Source organism: Manacus candei, unplaced genomic scaffold (genome assembly GCF_025592945.1).
Source record: "Manacus candei isolate 608988 ecotype Guabito, Panama unplaced genomic scaffold, ASM2559294v1 h1tg000033l, whole genome shotgun sequence".
NCBI lineage: Eukaryota > Metazoa > Chordata > Aves > Passeriformes > Pipridae > Manacus > Manacus candei.
Window position 1 is genome coordinate 6535274 of NW_026138081.1, and position 15561 is coordinate 6550834.

At 41.2% G+C, this 15561-nt stretch overlaps 1 protein-coding gene across 6 annotated transcripts in view; it reads left to right on the plus strand.

Moving 5' to 3' along the window:
- The window catches only part of RGS6 (regulator of G protein signaling 6), a 266662-nt gene that overhangs the window by 185044 nt on the left and 66057 nt on the right, over positions 1-15561 (plus strand). For all 6 annotated transcript variants that reach the window (XM_051791575.1, XM_051791579.1, XM_051791580.1 and 3 more), the window contains exons 4-7: positions 8022-8072; positions 9478-9584; positions 11870-11921; positions 14341-14405. In XM_051791575.1, coding sequence (XP_051647535.1) covers positions 8022-8072; positions 9478-9584; positions 11870-11921; positions 14341-14405 — 275 coding nt within the window. The remainder of the gene's footprint in view (positions 1-8021; positions 8073-9477; positions 9585-11869; positions 11922-14340; positions 14406-15561) is intronic.

Genomic DNA, 15561 nt, shown 5'->3' on the forward strand with positions numbered 1-15561 from the left:
AAGTGTCTGTTCATACACCTATGAATGTATTCTTATGTCATTTCAGCTGCTTGTGATTTTTTTTCTCCTGTCTTGCTTTTCTGATAGAAATATTTAAAGATTGCTCTGAGTTTGGGAGCAAATTGTTTGGAAAATTTGGTGCTAAAATGAGTTCATCTATTTTCAAGAATGAAGTGACAGGACATATTTTCACCCCTTCATCAAAAGACTGTCTGGACCCTGAGTTTGGAGATGATTGACAACAGAGACCAGGCACGTAGCTTGTTTGCCCATGGAATGTGTCATGGCATGTATAGTAAAGGTCTAAAAGGGAGCTGAACAGTTCAAATTTTCAGTTTTTGTTTTGGGAAAAAAAACAAACAAGAAAACAAAAAAACCCTAACCTCAGTCAGACCACAAAAAAACCCTCACCTGCCATGAAAAAGTATTTACTACTTTGTTTAAAATCATTAAAATATGTTCAGAAAATATTAGAGTTACAGTAACACTGGAAAAAGACAGGAAATAATCAAGCAATCTTATGTCTCCTTCTGTAGACATGTATATATGACAAATTCTTTTATGTTATGATTGGATGATATTTTTAAATTTTTTAAGACCTTGCTTTCTTCAGTGTTAGTATTTGTCCCTGCAGTGTAAGGCTGTGAGCAATCTGAGATCCAAAGTATTCCACCTCATCAGCTGTAGTTACTGGATGGCATCCAGCGATCAGGCCTTAGCTTACCCAATACCATGAGAAAGGACAAACTTTAGTCCTTGGTCTCCAATGCCACAGCTGGCCACACGAGATGTCCCATGTCAAATCCCTGTGGAGCTCCACGTGTCAGTGCTTGTCAGCTCTGTCAGGACACAGAAAAAAAAAAAGCGGTTGTCTTATCAGGCCTAAAAAGAAATGTAAAAATGCACACATTTGCTGAAGTTTCAGAAATATTCTTCTATTTTTTGTTTGTATACATATGCATGTGTACAGGTGTAGGCCTTGTCAGGGACATGCTTAGTCCACTGGATGACAAGCAGATCCAGTGTTTCTGGCTCCTCTGCTCAGAGACAGAGGTACAGTCTCCGTTCCGGGCAGCATATGTTCAGAAATTGCTGGAGGAGGGTGTGTTGTTCTGTCTGCCTTTGCCATTTCACACAGCATGTGGAAGATGCATTTTCTGGAAGAGGTAGAACAACATGGGTTGAATAGACAAGATACCAAATACAGTGGTGGTGACTCACCTCATCAGCTGCATCTTGCCAATGGCCTCACACCTTGTGAACTTCATTTAATTTATCTTTCAGTGGCTGACCACTCATTTGTCATGTCGACAGGCAATGACCACCTTAGAACACTAGCTACTGTTATGGAGTCACTGAGACTGAAGATAAAATGGAGAAAACAGCAAGAAATATAAAACTACTAGTCTGTCTCTAAACACATAGCTGGATAAATGGTCATTGTGAATCTGTTTGTGCATGAAAATACAGCTATTCTGTTGGTATGAAGCAACTTGATCTACTTCAGCTTCAAAGAAGAGCATAAGGCAAAAAGATATGTTTCATTATATGTGAGAAGGAAATAGATATTCATAGGCTATTGACTATCCTTGAACTGAACATTCTGACTCAGAGGAAATGTAGATGTATAGAGAAGAGCACAGAGAAGATGGAAGCCATTCCTCTAACTGGATCAAGCAATACTTCCTATTATGAAAACACACTCAACTATTTGTTATCAGAAGATTTCAGATGCCCTGTTACTGTATAATGGAAACATGTCAGAGTCAAGGGTTTCCCTTGGGTGTCCTCTGAAAGAGTTTGAGAAATGTGAAATCTGAGAAACAGAAAATTTTGGGGGAGGGGGAAGGTGAGGACTGTCCACTGGGCTTTTAATCTACAGGAGAGGTTAAAATTATGTTTTCTGGAAAACTTGCAGATCAAGGTATTTGTATCTTGGTCTGACAGAGGAGTCTTGTAAAGGAATCACTCAAGTCTTCACCATGTCTTATAAGGATAAATCTGAATTTTCTCATTTGTTGAAGAGCATAAGTAGTATTTCTTAATGGGCAAAAGTAGGTTTCAGTGGTAGAAACTTCCACAAGCAGAGGCAGAGCCAATGTGTAAGGGTAACCCTAAAAATTGGAGGTGTTATGGGAGATGACAGTAAAGAGTTTTCATTATGATTGAATATTAATTAGTGACATGGCTATTAATGATGACAGTAATTAACAGAGGAAGGAAAGACTTGTCATTGTCCCAAGGGTGAGTAATGAGTCTTGGCAGGTGATAAATAATGGTTCAGCAAACTCAGCAGAAAGATAATCTGTCTGCCTCAGGACAACTGGAGAACAGCTATAACATCTTCCAGGCTCTTGGCAATATTCAGGAATGACTTCATGTTTTTAACAGAGACAAATTAAAATTCCTGATCTTAAGTGCTGCTTATATTCTTGAGTGGCTGATCACAGGAGTTGTGTTTGAATTGTACCTTCAGCTTACTTGCCCCTTTTAAACTCTTCTTAATGGGCAAGAAAGACTGGGGAACCAGCTTTCAGTGTTACTTGAATTTTATATTGTAGTTTGATGGAAATTGAATAGGTTCCTGAAAAGCGGCCTAGAGCTGGGGACATGATCATTCTCTGTAAAAATGGAGTGGAACTTAATCCTGCATTAAGTATTCCTATACATCTGGAAAGGGATCATGGAAAATGTACTTCACCTCCCTTGAGCAAATCAGTGTAACATTCCAAATGTTTTTCAGGTATCAGCTGTCACATCACTTGGCAATACAATGCCTAAGAGATCACGACAAACCTGTAACCTGAGACCAAAATCAGGAGAAACAATGGCCTTTTTATTTTGGGGGATGAACTGAAAATCCAGGAAAGATTCCAGTTTCACTTGAATCAAGGCAGTATTTTGTGAGGTTTTGTTTCTAACAATACAGAAGCACTTCAGTTTGAGTCTTCTTGAATTAGTTTTCTAACCAGAACTGCTGTGTTCTGTCTTTAAAATAGTTTTGTTTTGTAAAAGGTGAAAGGGAACATTCATGTTTATTAAATAGAATACTTTATTAACAAACTTGTCAAAACAGCATTTGCTGGCTCTAAACATATTCCCCATATGTTATTCAGCTACCAGTGTTCACTAGATATGTTCTCAGTTACCAGATAGTTTTGGACCCCTCATACGTATTTTTCTGAATAAATTTATTGTTCACAAAAAAATGACATGTCCTCAGGATGCATCTGGCAAGGTGGTTTCAGTAGAGACAAGGAAGTGCTGGCACCATTGCCAGAGGCATTGGTGGGATGTTCTGCAGTTCTGGTGACCCCAGTGCAAAGAAACAGATTTAAATTTGAAAAGTTGCTGAATGGTAAAGTAGAGGGGGAGACCATCTTGAGAGACATTACAAGAGTTCGGTTGGTTTAGTGAAATGGAGATAGGGAGACAAAAGTGTTAGCCCACTGTAGAAACATTCAGGAGAAACTGTCAAGGAAGAAGAATAATTCTTTTTCTTCAGTGATAATGCAGGTATGATATAAAATGCATATAAATTGCACATTAACAAACTTAGGCTCTGAAGTTACAAGAACAGTTCAATCTGTAAAAAAAAAAAAAAAAAAAAAATCTTCTGGAATAACTTTCCAGATAATATAGTGGCAACTGAAATTGCTCCTAGGTGGAGTTAACAGGTGTGGAGAATGACCATATTGCTGAGAATACAAGCTTGTGAGGTTGGTCCTTTAGTGTCTGGTTCATTGATACCTTAAAGACAGATTGAGACAATGCCCAGCTGCTGCTTCTTGCTCACATCTGTTTGCCCAGTACTTAAATGAAATCAGATGCTTCCCTTATCATCCGGAGCTCTGCTGGTTGTCTGCAGGGAACAGATAGGTTGTTTCACTGCCTTGCGTGGGGGTTGGGGGAGGTCAGATCCATATCCTGCTTGCTGCTGAAGCCTGACTGAAGAGGGTTTACTGGTGCTCCTTATAGTGTTGTTGGTCTACTTATATTGTCAGGGGAGTGGGAGCTGCTATCCCCTTCTGTTTGTGGTAGAGCCCATACTTTTTTGGGGAAATTTCACCTGTAAAGGAGAGTTAGTCAGACCTGCGAATAATTGCAGGGACTTGGGACACTAGCAGTGCCTGTTGTCTCTCTTGCAGCACATTGTAATTGTGACTCCTTTATTGTATTTAAGGTTTGCTGAGGGCATAGGATAGTCTTGTCCACATCTGAGCTCAGAAGTGCTCCATGCAAATAAGTTCCTCTGGGATTTTAGTAAGCCTGAACTATAGCAAGTTTGCAGGCAGCACAAAACTGTGAGGAGCTGTTGACTCCCTCAAAGGCAGGGAGGCTCTGCAGAGAGACCTCGACAAATTAGAGGACTGGGCAAACACCAACCATGTGAAGTTCAGCAAGGGAAAGTGCCAGATTCTGCATCTGGGATGGGGCAACCCTGGATGTACATACAGAGGGGGGAATGAGGTCAATCGTTGATGGCAAGTTGAATATGAGTCAGCAGTGCCCTGGCAGCCAGGAGAGCCAACTGTGTCCGGGGGGGCCTCAGGCAAAGAATCGCCAACCGGTAGAGGGAGGGGATTGTCCCACTCTGCTCTGCACTGGTGCAGCCTCACCTTGAATATTGTGTACAGTTTTGGGCACTGCAATGTAAGGATACAAAACTCTTAGAGAGTGTCCACAGGAGGGCAGCAAAGATGGTGAAGGGCTTTGAGGGGAAGACATATGAGGAGCAGCTGAGGTCATTTGGTGTGTTCGTCCTTGAGAAGAAGAGACTGAGGAGACACCTCACTGCGGTTACAACTCTCTCCTGAGGAGAATCAGAGGGGCAGGCACTGATCTCTTCTCTGTGGTGACTAGTGACAGGACCCGAGGGAAGGGCCTGAAGTTGTGTCAGGGAAAGTTTAGGTTGGATATTAGAAAAAGGTTCTTCACTCAGAGGGTGTTTGGGCACTGGAACAGGTTCCCCAGGGAAGTGTCATGGCGCCAAGCCTGCCACAGTTCAACAACTGTTTGGACAATGCTCTCAGGCACATGATGTGACTCTTGGGGATGATCCTGTGCAGGACTAAGGATTGGACCCGAATATCCTTGTGGGTCCCTTCCAGCTCAGCATATTCTGTGATTCATATGGTTGGTCAGTTCCTTTTTGTATGCTGTCTTCAACTGATACATCACAAAACATAGCACAGCTCATTAAGGAGGGTAAGATTGGAGGCTGCATGGGCTGTACTGTCCATACCCTGGTTTAGTTTGTGATCTCAAGCAACAATGGCAAAGAGCAACATCAGGACCTTAAACTTCAGAAGAACAAAATTCCAGCTGTTTAAAATATTAGTGGATGAGATCCCCTGGGAAACTGTCCTTAGGGACAGAGGAGCTGACCAGAGCTGGCAGCTCTTTACAGACACTTTACTTAGAGTACAAGAGTTCTCCATTTCAGTGTATAGGAAATCAAGCCAGGCAGGCATGGCTGAGCACAGATCTGCCTCTCAAACTGAGGAGCAAGAAAGAAATTCAGAGTCTGTGGAAGGCAGGGACATGTGGCCTGGAAAAGAGTACAGGGGTGCAGTTCAGATGTGTCCCTACACATGGGATCAGGAAAGCTAAGGCACAGATGGAATGGGATTTGGCAAGAGATATGAAAAATAACAAAAAGGGATTCTATAAGTACATAGGTAAAAGAAGAAAGGCCAAGGATAGTCTACCCCGCCTGATAAAAGAGAAAGGAGAACTCGTAACAAGGAGGTGATCCAAGACAGGCCAGCATGACTTCACTAAGGACAAATTGTGCCTGCCCAATCTGGTGCCCTTCTACGATGGAGTGACTGCAGCAGTTGACATGGAAGACCAACTGATGTCATCTACCTAGACTTCTTTAAGACCTTTGACATGGTCCCATATGACATCCTAACCTCTAAATTGAAGAGAGATGGATTTAAACAGTGGACTGTTCAGTGGATTGGGATGTATTAGCTGGATGGATGCAGCCATAGGATTGTGGTCAATGGCACTACATCCAGGTGGAGGCTGGAGAAAAGTGGTTTCCCTCACAGCTCTGTCTTGGGACTGGTGCTCTTTAATATCTTCATCCATGGCATAGACAGCGAGATTGAGTGCGCCTTCAGCAAGTTTGCAGGTGACACAAAGCTGAGCAGTGCAGTTGACACAACAGAAAGATGGGATGCCATCCAGAGGGGCCTGGATAAGCTTGCAAAGTGGACCCATGGGAACGTCATCAAGTTCACCAGGTCGAAGTGTAAGGTCCTGCACTTGGGTTGGGGCAATTCCAGACCTGAGTACAGACTGGGAGATGAGCTCATCATGAGCAGCTGTGCAGAAAAGGACTGCAGGGTTCTTGTGGATGAAAAGCTGGACAGGATCCAGTAACATGCGCTTGCAGCCCAGGAAACCAACCACATCCTGGGCTGCATCAAAAGCAGCATGGCCAGCAGGTTGAGGGACAAGATTCTACCCCACTCTTGGGAGACCCCACTTGAAACAGAGCATCAGCACAAGAAGGACTTGGATCTGCTGGAGTGAGTCCAGAGGAGGGACACAAAGATGATCAGAGGGCTGGAGCACTTCTCCTGTGACAACAGGCTGAGAGAGGTGGAACTGTTCAGCCTGGAGAAGAGAAGGTTCCAAGGAGATCTTATTGCAGCATTCCAGTACTTACAGTGGAGCTTATAAAAGAGAGGGAGAGCAACTTTTTACATGGGCAGATAGTGATAGGACAAGGGGTAATGGTAATTAGGACTAGGTGTAAAGAATTTTTTTACAATGAAGGTGATGAGGCAGTGGAACAGGCTGCCCAGAGAAGTTGTGGGTTCCCCATCTGTGGAAGTGTTCGGGCCAGGTTAGACAGGGCTTTGAGCAACCTGGTCTAGTGGGTGTCATCCCTGTCCATGGCAGGGGAATGTGAACTGGTTATTTTTACGGTGCTTCCAGTCCAGGCAAGTCTATGATTCTATAGAATATTACTGAAGCTGTTAGTCCACTGTATGCGAATGCAAATATTTCTCAGTAAATTGACTGTATGCTGAGAAGGGGCTTGGTGTTATGTCTGCACCCAGACATGGCATCATTAGGTTGTGCTGCACACTGTTGTAACTTGGTATGGACTTGCTAAATTGCCTCCAAGTGTCTTTGCTGATTGCCTTTGATTTTGGACAACTCAAGTCAGCTGGCTTGTACAGACCATTATGTTTCATTTTAAGCTTAACTTTCTGAATATGTGATTTAACTAAATTTTGCTGCCCTGTCACATTGTATTTTGATAACAGGCCTTAGCTTCTACTGAACAGTGATAAGTTTTCCACTTGTATCATTTTCATGCAAGCAACAGAGAGGCTGCATACATGTAGAGGATTAATCCTAGAGAACTTGATGCTCTTTATAAGGTAGCAACAACTTTCATAATACTTGGTGGGCCCTGAAAACCTAATGAATTACCTGATGGACCTTAAAGACTCACTTCTCTGCTCCTGGCCACCAATCAGCTTATGTGATCACTAGCAGGTGACAGTCCCTTGGTTACAGGCACTCTGAATACCACTTCCTTCTCCAAGACATTGCTTGTCTCTGGCATGAGCAAGACCCTCCTCTGTCTGTTTTTGAGTGATGTTTCAGTTTTGTATATTACATGTGGGAGGTACCAGTAAAAGCTCCTTCATCTCCTTTCTAACTAGTGCTTGCATAAATGTAACTGTATGCTGAGGTGAGAGAGAAGCAAATGGGAGACAAGTTACATGGAACCACTAGAGTAATATCTGACTTAATTTATGTTAAGTTTTCTATCACACAGAAAACTTCTTGGAACTTATTACATAACCATGTAATTGCAGTGTAGCACAAGAAGGAAAAACATTCTGCAGCCTCAGTGGAGATAAAAAAGAAAATGGAGTAAAGTCTCTTCAGTTCTATTGTATCTATCTCAGTGTTATCTTTCTCTAGGCCTCTCAAACCCTGTGGTCTAGGTGTTTAATGCTTTCTTCTTTGTTTGTTTGTTTGTTAAGGTTCTGATATTGTGCAGTGGCTTATGAGGAACCTCAGCATTGAGGATACAGGTAAGGTGACCACAGTTGAGGAGGAGCAGGTACTCCATCTATATTGTGTGTGCTATTAGACAATAATTACTGTTTTGTTGCAGTATACAATACCAGTAAAACGACACAATTGATTTAAACATTGGAGGGAAGGAAGAGGGAAAGAGTTAGGACTCAGTATCTTAATGAAGTATACATTGCAGCACAGAGAAATATCATTGTAGGAGTTTTAGCTTGTCTGTGAAACTGTTGCTACCTAGGGAAGACTGACTGATTTTAAATTAGTTCACAGACTTAGAAAGGAAGTTGGTGTATGTGTGTGGTTAAGCAGGCAAATGCAGTAGCAGGTTTTCATGGTGAGAAGAAAGGGAGCCATGACTGGTGGGACATGCTGGCCAAGGATGACACAGACACCATCATGGGATCAGGTGACAGCCTCCAATTTATCACAGCAGATAGGTAAATCAGCAGATAGATAAATGGATAATGAGCCATAAAGTGATCGGTGCATGGGCACAGTCCAAATAGTTCACTCTTCAGAGAAAACAAAATAATTTTGACACAGTTATGATCTATTGAGAAAAGAGGAAAAAAACATCTGCAGATCCAGAAGTTTCTTTTTCTTTTCAGGAAAGGGAAAAAATCCAGAATGTCAGCTACCAGTTTTTTTGCTGCCTTACTGTCACCATGTGAAAGCAGAGACAGAATGTTGTATCATCCAGCAGGAGATCCCTATAAACACATCCCTTCTCATTAGTCCTGTCAGGTCCCAAATATGAATTTCAGCTGCAAACAATAGCTTTATTATCTACCTGGGGGTGCATGAGCAGCTGATGTGTATTTTTCAGTTCTGAGAAAGTTGATGCAGCTTTTGACAGCTGGCATTGGTTGAAAATCTGTGCAGCTATACCTGTGTGCTGGTGAAGGTTGCCCTAGCAGCACTAGGAAATGTATTCTCCTTTGCATCTGCACCAGTTTTTCTCTAACAAGTGGCAATGCTACAGTGTCAGGATGTGTCATTATGAATAAATATCCTGCTAATGACCTGATGTTGCAGGTGTTTGTTGGATTTGTTAGAGGCAAGTGAGGTTCACTGATGGAACAGGCTTCTTGTCAGCTGTCACCTGTGGTGGATAATGTGCTTTGAAATTAATTTCATGTTCTAGAGCTGAACTAGTGTGTGACATTTTGTGAACGCAAAACTAGCAGGTTAAACTTTTGAGTGGTGCTTCATCTGTGTTGTAAAGCTGAATTCTGCACTCCTGCTTTGCATGGTTTGGTTGGAAGTAGTAAGGATGGGGTGTGAGTGCAGAGAGGCATGTGGGCACCAGATTTCACAAGTCATCACCAGAGCTGCTGTTGAAAGCAGAGAAATGTGCAGTGCACATCTTCCTGATACTTCCCTGCATTTTTCTCTCTTTCACAGGAGAAGCAATACACTTGGGAAGTCTCATTGCTGCACAAGGTTATGTCTTTCCAATCTCAGACCATGTCCTTACCCTGAAAGATGATGGGACATTCTATCGTTTTCAGGTTGGTGAGCCCTCTGACTCCCTTGTGGCCCCTTCCACTGTCCCGGCGGTAATACAGCTGACACTGCCCACCCTTTATTCCTGAGCAACCATTAGGTCTATGAAGCCAGGGATTGCAGCTATCTTGGTAGAGGCCTTAGGAAGTTATGAAGTCTTTTCAAAAAGATCTGCTTTAAAATTGCAAATTACATTCTACTACTTTCTTACCTACAGTTTTTACATAAATTGATGGGTATGTCCTGTGATTATTTTTGATACATTATTTCAAGGCTGTTGTACTCAGATTTGAACTAAGCCAGGAGAAAGAAAATGGCTTTCAGGCTCTAACTCTGGCACAGAATTGAGTAGCCATTCTTCTGTGCAAAATGGAGGGCAAACTTAGGAGTTGGACATTCAAGCTTTGGCACAGCAGAAAATTCCAAGTTTTACCCTCTCTTGCTTGCAGATTGGTGTGGGAGGGGGCAAGCTTCAGACTTTGACTCTTTACAAAGGATGTGTAACCTTGGCAGTCACCTAAACTGGGACATCTATATCCCTCAGTGTCCCTGTGCCTCCAGATGTGCTGAATTTTTAAAGCATCCTGTGCTTGAGTTCTATGCCCTGTCCAAAGTCTGCCACTGTCAGCTTCTTAGATAACTGAGTGCTTGTGCTACAACAACTCCTTTTGGACAGATTGTATAACTTTAGAAGAAGCGGTAAGTCCAAACCTGGAGTCCTACTGCCTAATCCTGCTGTCTGAATTTGTGTTTTTCTGTTACATGATCTCAGCCAGATCCCTTATCTTTCCTGTGACCTCTTTTCTGTTCACCCTGCTGTTCCTCCTTTACATTTTTCCCTCTTTTTTAGCTTTTATTTGTAAAGCTGGTTCTGCACTTTGCATCTGATGTTGCTGCTGCTTGTTCTCACTGTCCTGCTAATGTGGTATTGTATTATCATATGTGACCAATATCATGGTGAACAAAGAATCCCAGGAGATCACAGACCTCCTCTTATCTCACCCCACCTTCTGGTTACCACACATCATTCAGACACAAATTTTTCATAGCAGTTCCTTTTCTTTTCTGAAAGTTCTGCTTTCCTGTCGTGTAAGATGTGACAGAAGCAGGGGCAATACTGATTGCCCATTTAGCTGTATTTTTCTCTTTTTTAAAAGGATGACACTGTAAGAAGTTGTCCTGTGCAGCTCTTAGGAGCTACATTTCAATATAATATAATTTTCCTTTTCTTGTTTTAAGTCTCTGTAAGCCACATCATCAAACTGACTGCTTGTTGACTTTTTTCCTTATCTTTTCTTACAACTTTTTCATATTCCTTGCTTGTTGTCATTTCTTGCAACAGACCTCCTCAGATGTTTTCTGCAAAAATAACCTGATAGAATCACGTTTCCTTTCCACTACTCTCATCTTGCTACTTTTTACCTCAACATCAGTCCCTCCTTTAACAGTAGCTCTTCATATTCTGAAGTTCATAAGATATATATAATTGAGGAGTATTAAACCCTGTATTATTTGAATACTCTGTGTTTTCTCACTGTACTTTGGTGCAAGGAATAGTCTATGTGTAATGTCCTATGCCCATCTGTGGCCTTACATCAGTAGTGCAAAGCAGTGTTCTGTAATTTGTGTGATCACTGGGACATTATTTTTCATTTATGTTAAATCTGAAATACAGCCACATACAGTAATATCTTGTAATTAATTGTAGCAACGGCAATATGCAGACCTGGATAGAAAACAAAAGCAGTAAGCTTAGCAGGACTTCTGCTTTTGGAATGACTCTAAACACCTAAGTTTTGACCTCTGCCATCTGCTATAATTAAAAAGTAAATTGTTTTGTAGTCTGCCAACCATACTGGTAACTGCTCCAAAAAAGCAAGTGCTATGTAGCATATAGATAAGACCATGAGGTTTGTCATGCTTTAAAAAAAAATAAAAATTCAGGATGTGAATTTCTGGGGAAAGAGAAGGTTCTTAAGAATAGAGGATAAGAGGTCCACATTCAAATGAGCTGGCAACACGGTCTAAAATTTTGTCAGGACACTGGACTTTTTCCTCAAGAGATGCTTGTATTACAGCATCTCTATTTACCTGCAGTGAGGAATGTTAAAAGTCATACCTTTCTGGAAAAGCATCCTCACTAATACGGAGATCTGTAGCAGTGTTTTCCCCTGAGGGCAGAGACTGGGTGGTTGACTTTGTGATTCTTCTTTTTGTACTTGTAATGTTTTTCTGAATTTGAATTGCTTTTCATCTCTTAAATTGCAAAAATGTCTGTGTTTTTTCTTAGGCACCATACTTTTGGCCCTCAAATTGCTGGGAACCAGAAAACACAGATTATGGTGAGTATAATTATTTCACTGTAGAAAGTTAGTACAGAAAGTCTGCCTTAAAATAATTACTGCTTGCCATCTAAACCCTTCATCCACATAGTTGTCAGATGGCAGCATTAGAGGCAGATATGTGCCCATCTCAAATACATGAATTGAAATCCTGGAGTGTCTCAAGCCCATGGAGCTGTAGCCATTGAACTCAGTGGGGCCAGAATTTTACCTGTCGTTACCTACCTTCATTCTCCCATAGCTCTGTTCATTTCAGCAGGATTTTTGGCAAGCAGAATACTGGTTCTTGGGAATCTTAAATAATACCAATACTGCTTTTGTGGGAGAATATACTGTAGCTGAATCTGATGTGTTGATCAATAAAATTTACTTCATCTGGGCACTTGTCTCACTCCTCAATAAACCAGTATATAATTATTGGCAACCTATAGTTAAAATAGTTAAAAGTTCTCTGATATATGACATCGGACTTATTTTTCCGAATTTTTTAAGATTAGCAGATGATAGGGTAAAAGAGAAGACTAAGCATGGTTTATGAGCTAATAAACTGCAACATGGTGTGTTAAGCATGTGAGTGCCTGCAGACAGTGATAATACATAAAGAAAATATGTCAGTGTTGTTATCTTTAGCTGTCTGCATGCAATATTGCTGTCTCTTCCAGAACTGCATTTCTTTCACAGTTAAATGATAAAATTAATTATTGTATCCTGGTGTGGCTTTGGAAGAGGAAGTGTATCCATGTGTGCACTCATAAAACAGAAGCTTCTGGAAGTCCTTCTTTTATCTCATTACCTAAGATTGGTTTAGAACGCCTCCCCGAATAATCAGTTTGGTTTTTTTTCTTTCCTGGGTTATAATTAATCATCATTATGGATTCTGGAAATCGTTTGCTAGGGTGAAGAAGTAGTCTGCTATGGTGTGTGTCATAGGATAGTTCATTTGCAGTCCTCATCTGCAGGAAAGCTAGCAGAGACTTCCGTGTTTATCCCAGTGAGGGAACTGCTTTGGAGAAAACATGATGCTGTTCAGTATATGCAAAATAATTTCCAGATTTTACAGTCATCACACATATATCGCTGTGTGAACTGTGCCAAATACGTATTCTGTAAATACCAGAATAACAATGTGAAAAGGGAAGTTTCTTTTTTTTCCCTGCAATGTCAGATAAATAATTGGTTTTGCAGTCAGATTATTGTGCTGCAGTGGTATTGACTGGAGCAGTACACCCCAAAATAAAGCCCTATATGAGCTGACCCACAGCTGGACAAGCTTCAACTGCATTAACTCTGAGCCCTGTAGTAACAGATTTGCATCTGTCCCAGAAACCTCTAACATATGCTTGTAATCAGACTTTGCATATCGGAGGTCTGTACAGATGGAGTCTTCACAGGAATTAATCCCAAACTAGCAGTGGACCCAAATAAAACTCAAATCCCAGCAGCACTTCATACTTCTTTTTATTTGCATGTGTCCACTTACAGGACAGGAACTAGCCTGCTAATGGCAGGTCACTGCCTCGCATGAAACAATACTGTGCGACAACTGACTCACTTTATTTGGTGTCATAAAGGGCTTACAGCAAAAACTGCCCTTGAGATGTATAAATATAAATGAACTGGTTGACTCTGGTTACCATGCATGATACTGGCTCGTTGTATGAATGTTAAAATTATAGAAATAGCATAGAATAGAACTACATGAGTAGCACTAGGACTCTTGTATAGTTCAGACCTAATTATATACCCAGGGTGTGCTATGGACCTTGTGTTTCAGCCTGTGATGGAAATGGAGTGAATTTAGCAGATCCAGGTGAGGCTTTCCCAGAAGGCAACCTGGGACTGGTTTGGTCTTGTACACTGGGCTCATCTTGACCCTCAAAATCCCAAACCACATGAGTTTCAGCAGCATCTCATCTGCCTACGGTGAAATGTGACAAACCTTCTCTTAACTGTTTGAAATGTGTAGACTAAGTGGATGGAACATATTAAAAAATGCCAGGATATACCTTTAGGGTCTGGCCCATATTTCTGTTTTCATTTTAATGTCCTTCATTCTTATTTTGATTTTTTCTTACAAAAGCGGAAAAGAAGTGCAGGCATATTCCCAAAGTCCTGAGAGGAACAGGTTGCTAATTCTGTATCTTTTACCAGCCCCAGAAGCAACTGTGCCTCTTTTGGACATCTTGTTAGGTCCTGGCATCTGCTCTTAGCACTTTTAAATGAGATGTCCAAGATGTTTAGGGCCTCTGAGATTACTAGTGGGTGATGTCAACTGAATGTTCAGCCCTCTCATTCCTTGACTCATGTTGCTTTCTGATGAAAATGAACAATCTGTGGACCGTTTTTTTCTTCTTTTTTTTATAATATCTAGAACTAATAATCTGTCTGTAATTGTTTTCCATTCTGTTTCTCCCTTTAGCCATCTATCTTTGCAAACGGACCATGCAGAACAAAGCTAGGCTGGAGCTGGCGGATTATGAAGCCGTAGGTACACTGCTGCTAGAGTTTACAGCTGGGAATTGCAGGGATGGCTTTGCTTGCCAATTGAATGCTACCATTTTGTGCCTTGGGGTCAGCCTTTACTGTGTCTTTTTCTTAATTGACAGAATTGTGTGAAGGTTGATACGGAGACAACATCAGGAACATTATTGATGAATGTTCCTGGCTTTGTGGTGTATCAAATTAAAGCATCTGCTGTATAGCCAGCTCTCCAGGATTGGGGCAAATTACACAGAAGTTTAGCCTGGTGTCCTGTTTCTGGTTAAGAAATGATGGTTTATATAGCAGATTTTAACACATGGAAATGGTGGATTTCCAGTTGCACCATTGGCCAGTTAAATTGTTCGTGATCCATCTAGTTACAAAAGTCTTCAGATATTAGACTTGGAACAATATGCCACGTAAAAAGTATTACTCAAGTTTATTCAGAACGTGTTCTCTGATATGAAATTATTATCGATAAAAATATCCCAAACCTAGGTGTCAGACTATGCAGGGGTTGGGTGAAGAGGAGTGGGAAGATGGAGACAGGTGGGGCAGGGCTGTGTATTTCTTTGAATACCAGCAGTGTAACACTCTGAGCAGCTGAACTTTTATTTCTACCATATTGACTTTTTTCTGTTTACTAGTTCAACAATGTAACAGCTGAAATTCATATTTGGAGTTTTTTGTTGGAAGGTTTGTTTACAAAGCTGGTTCCAGTGGACTTCTATGGTCATATTTCTTACAGTGAAAACATATAGCATATGTTTTAAGGGTGGACTTTTTCTGAAGAATAGAGTTTTCCTTATGCCTTGCCTTCTACATTTTGGGAGTTTTGTGGATGTGGAGAGATAAACACATGCCATTTGGTTCTTTCAGTGCAGAGCATGCAAAAATTGCCACTTATCTAGTCCACTGTGGAAGTGGACTAGTTCCCAAGAGTTCTAATCTTGAACAGGCATAAAGGAAGGAATATAATAATCTGCATGCACTTACATGTCCTTTTGCTGAGTTTTCTCTTCTGCATATTACTGATTTCATTATTAAAATCATTAAAATTGCTTACATCCAACCAATTAACTGTAAGTGCTCTAAAGATCTATCAAAAGGCAACAAAAGGCTGTTCAGCAGCGCACATACTCCCACACACATGCAGCGA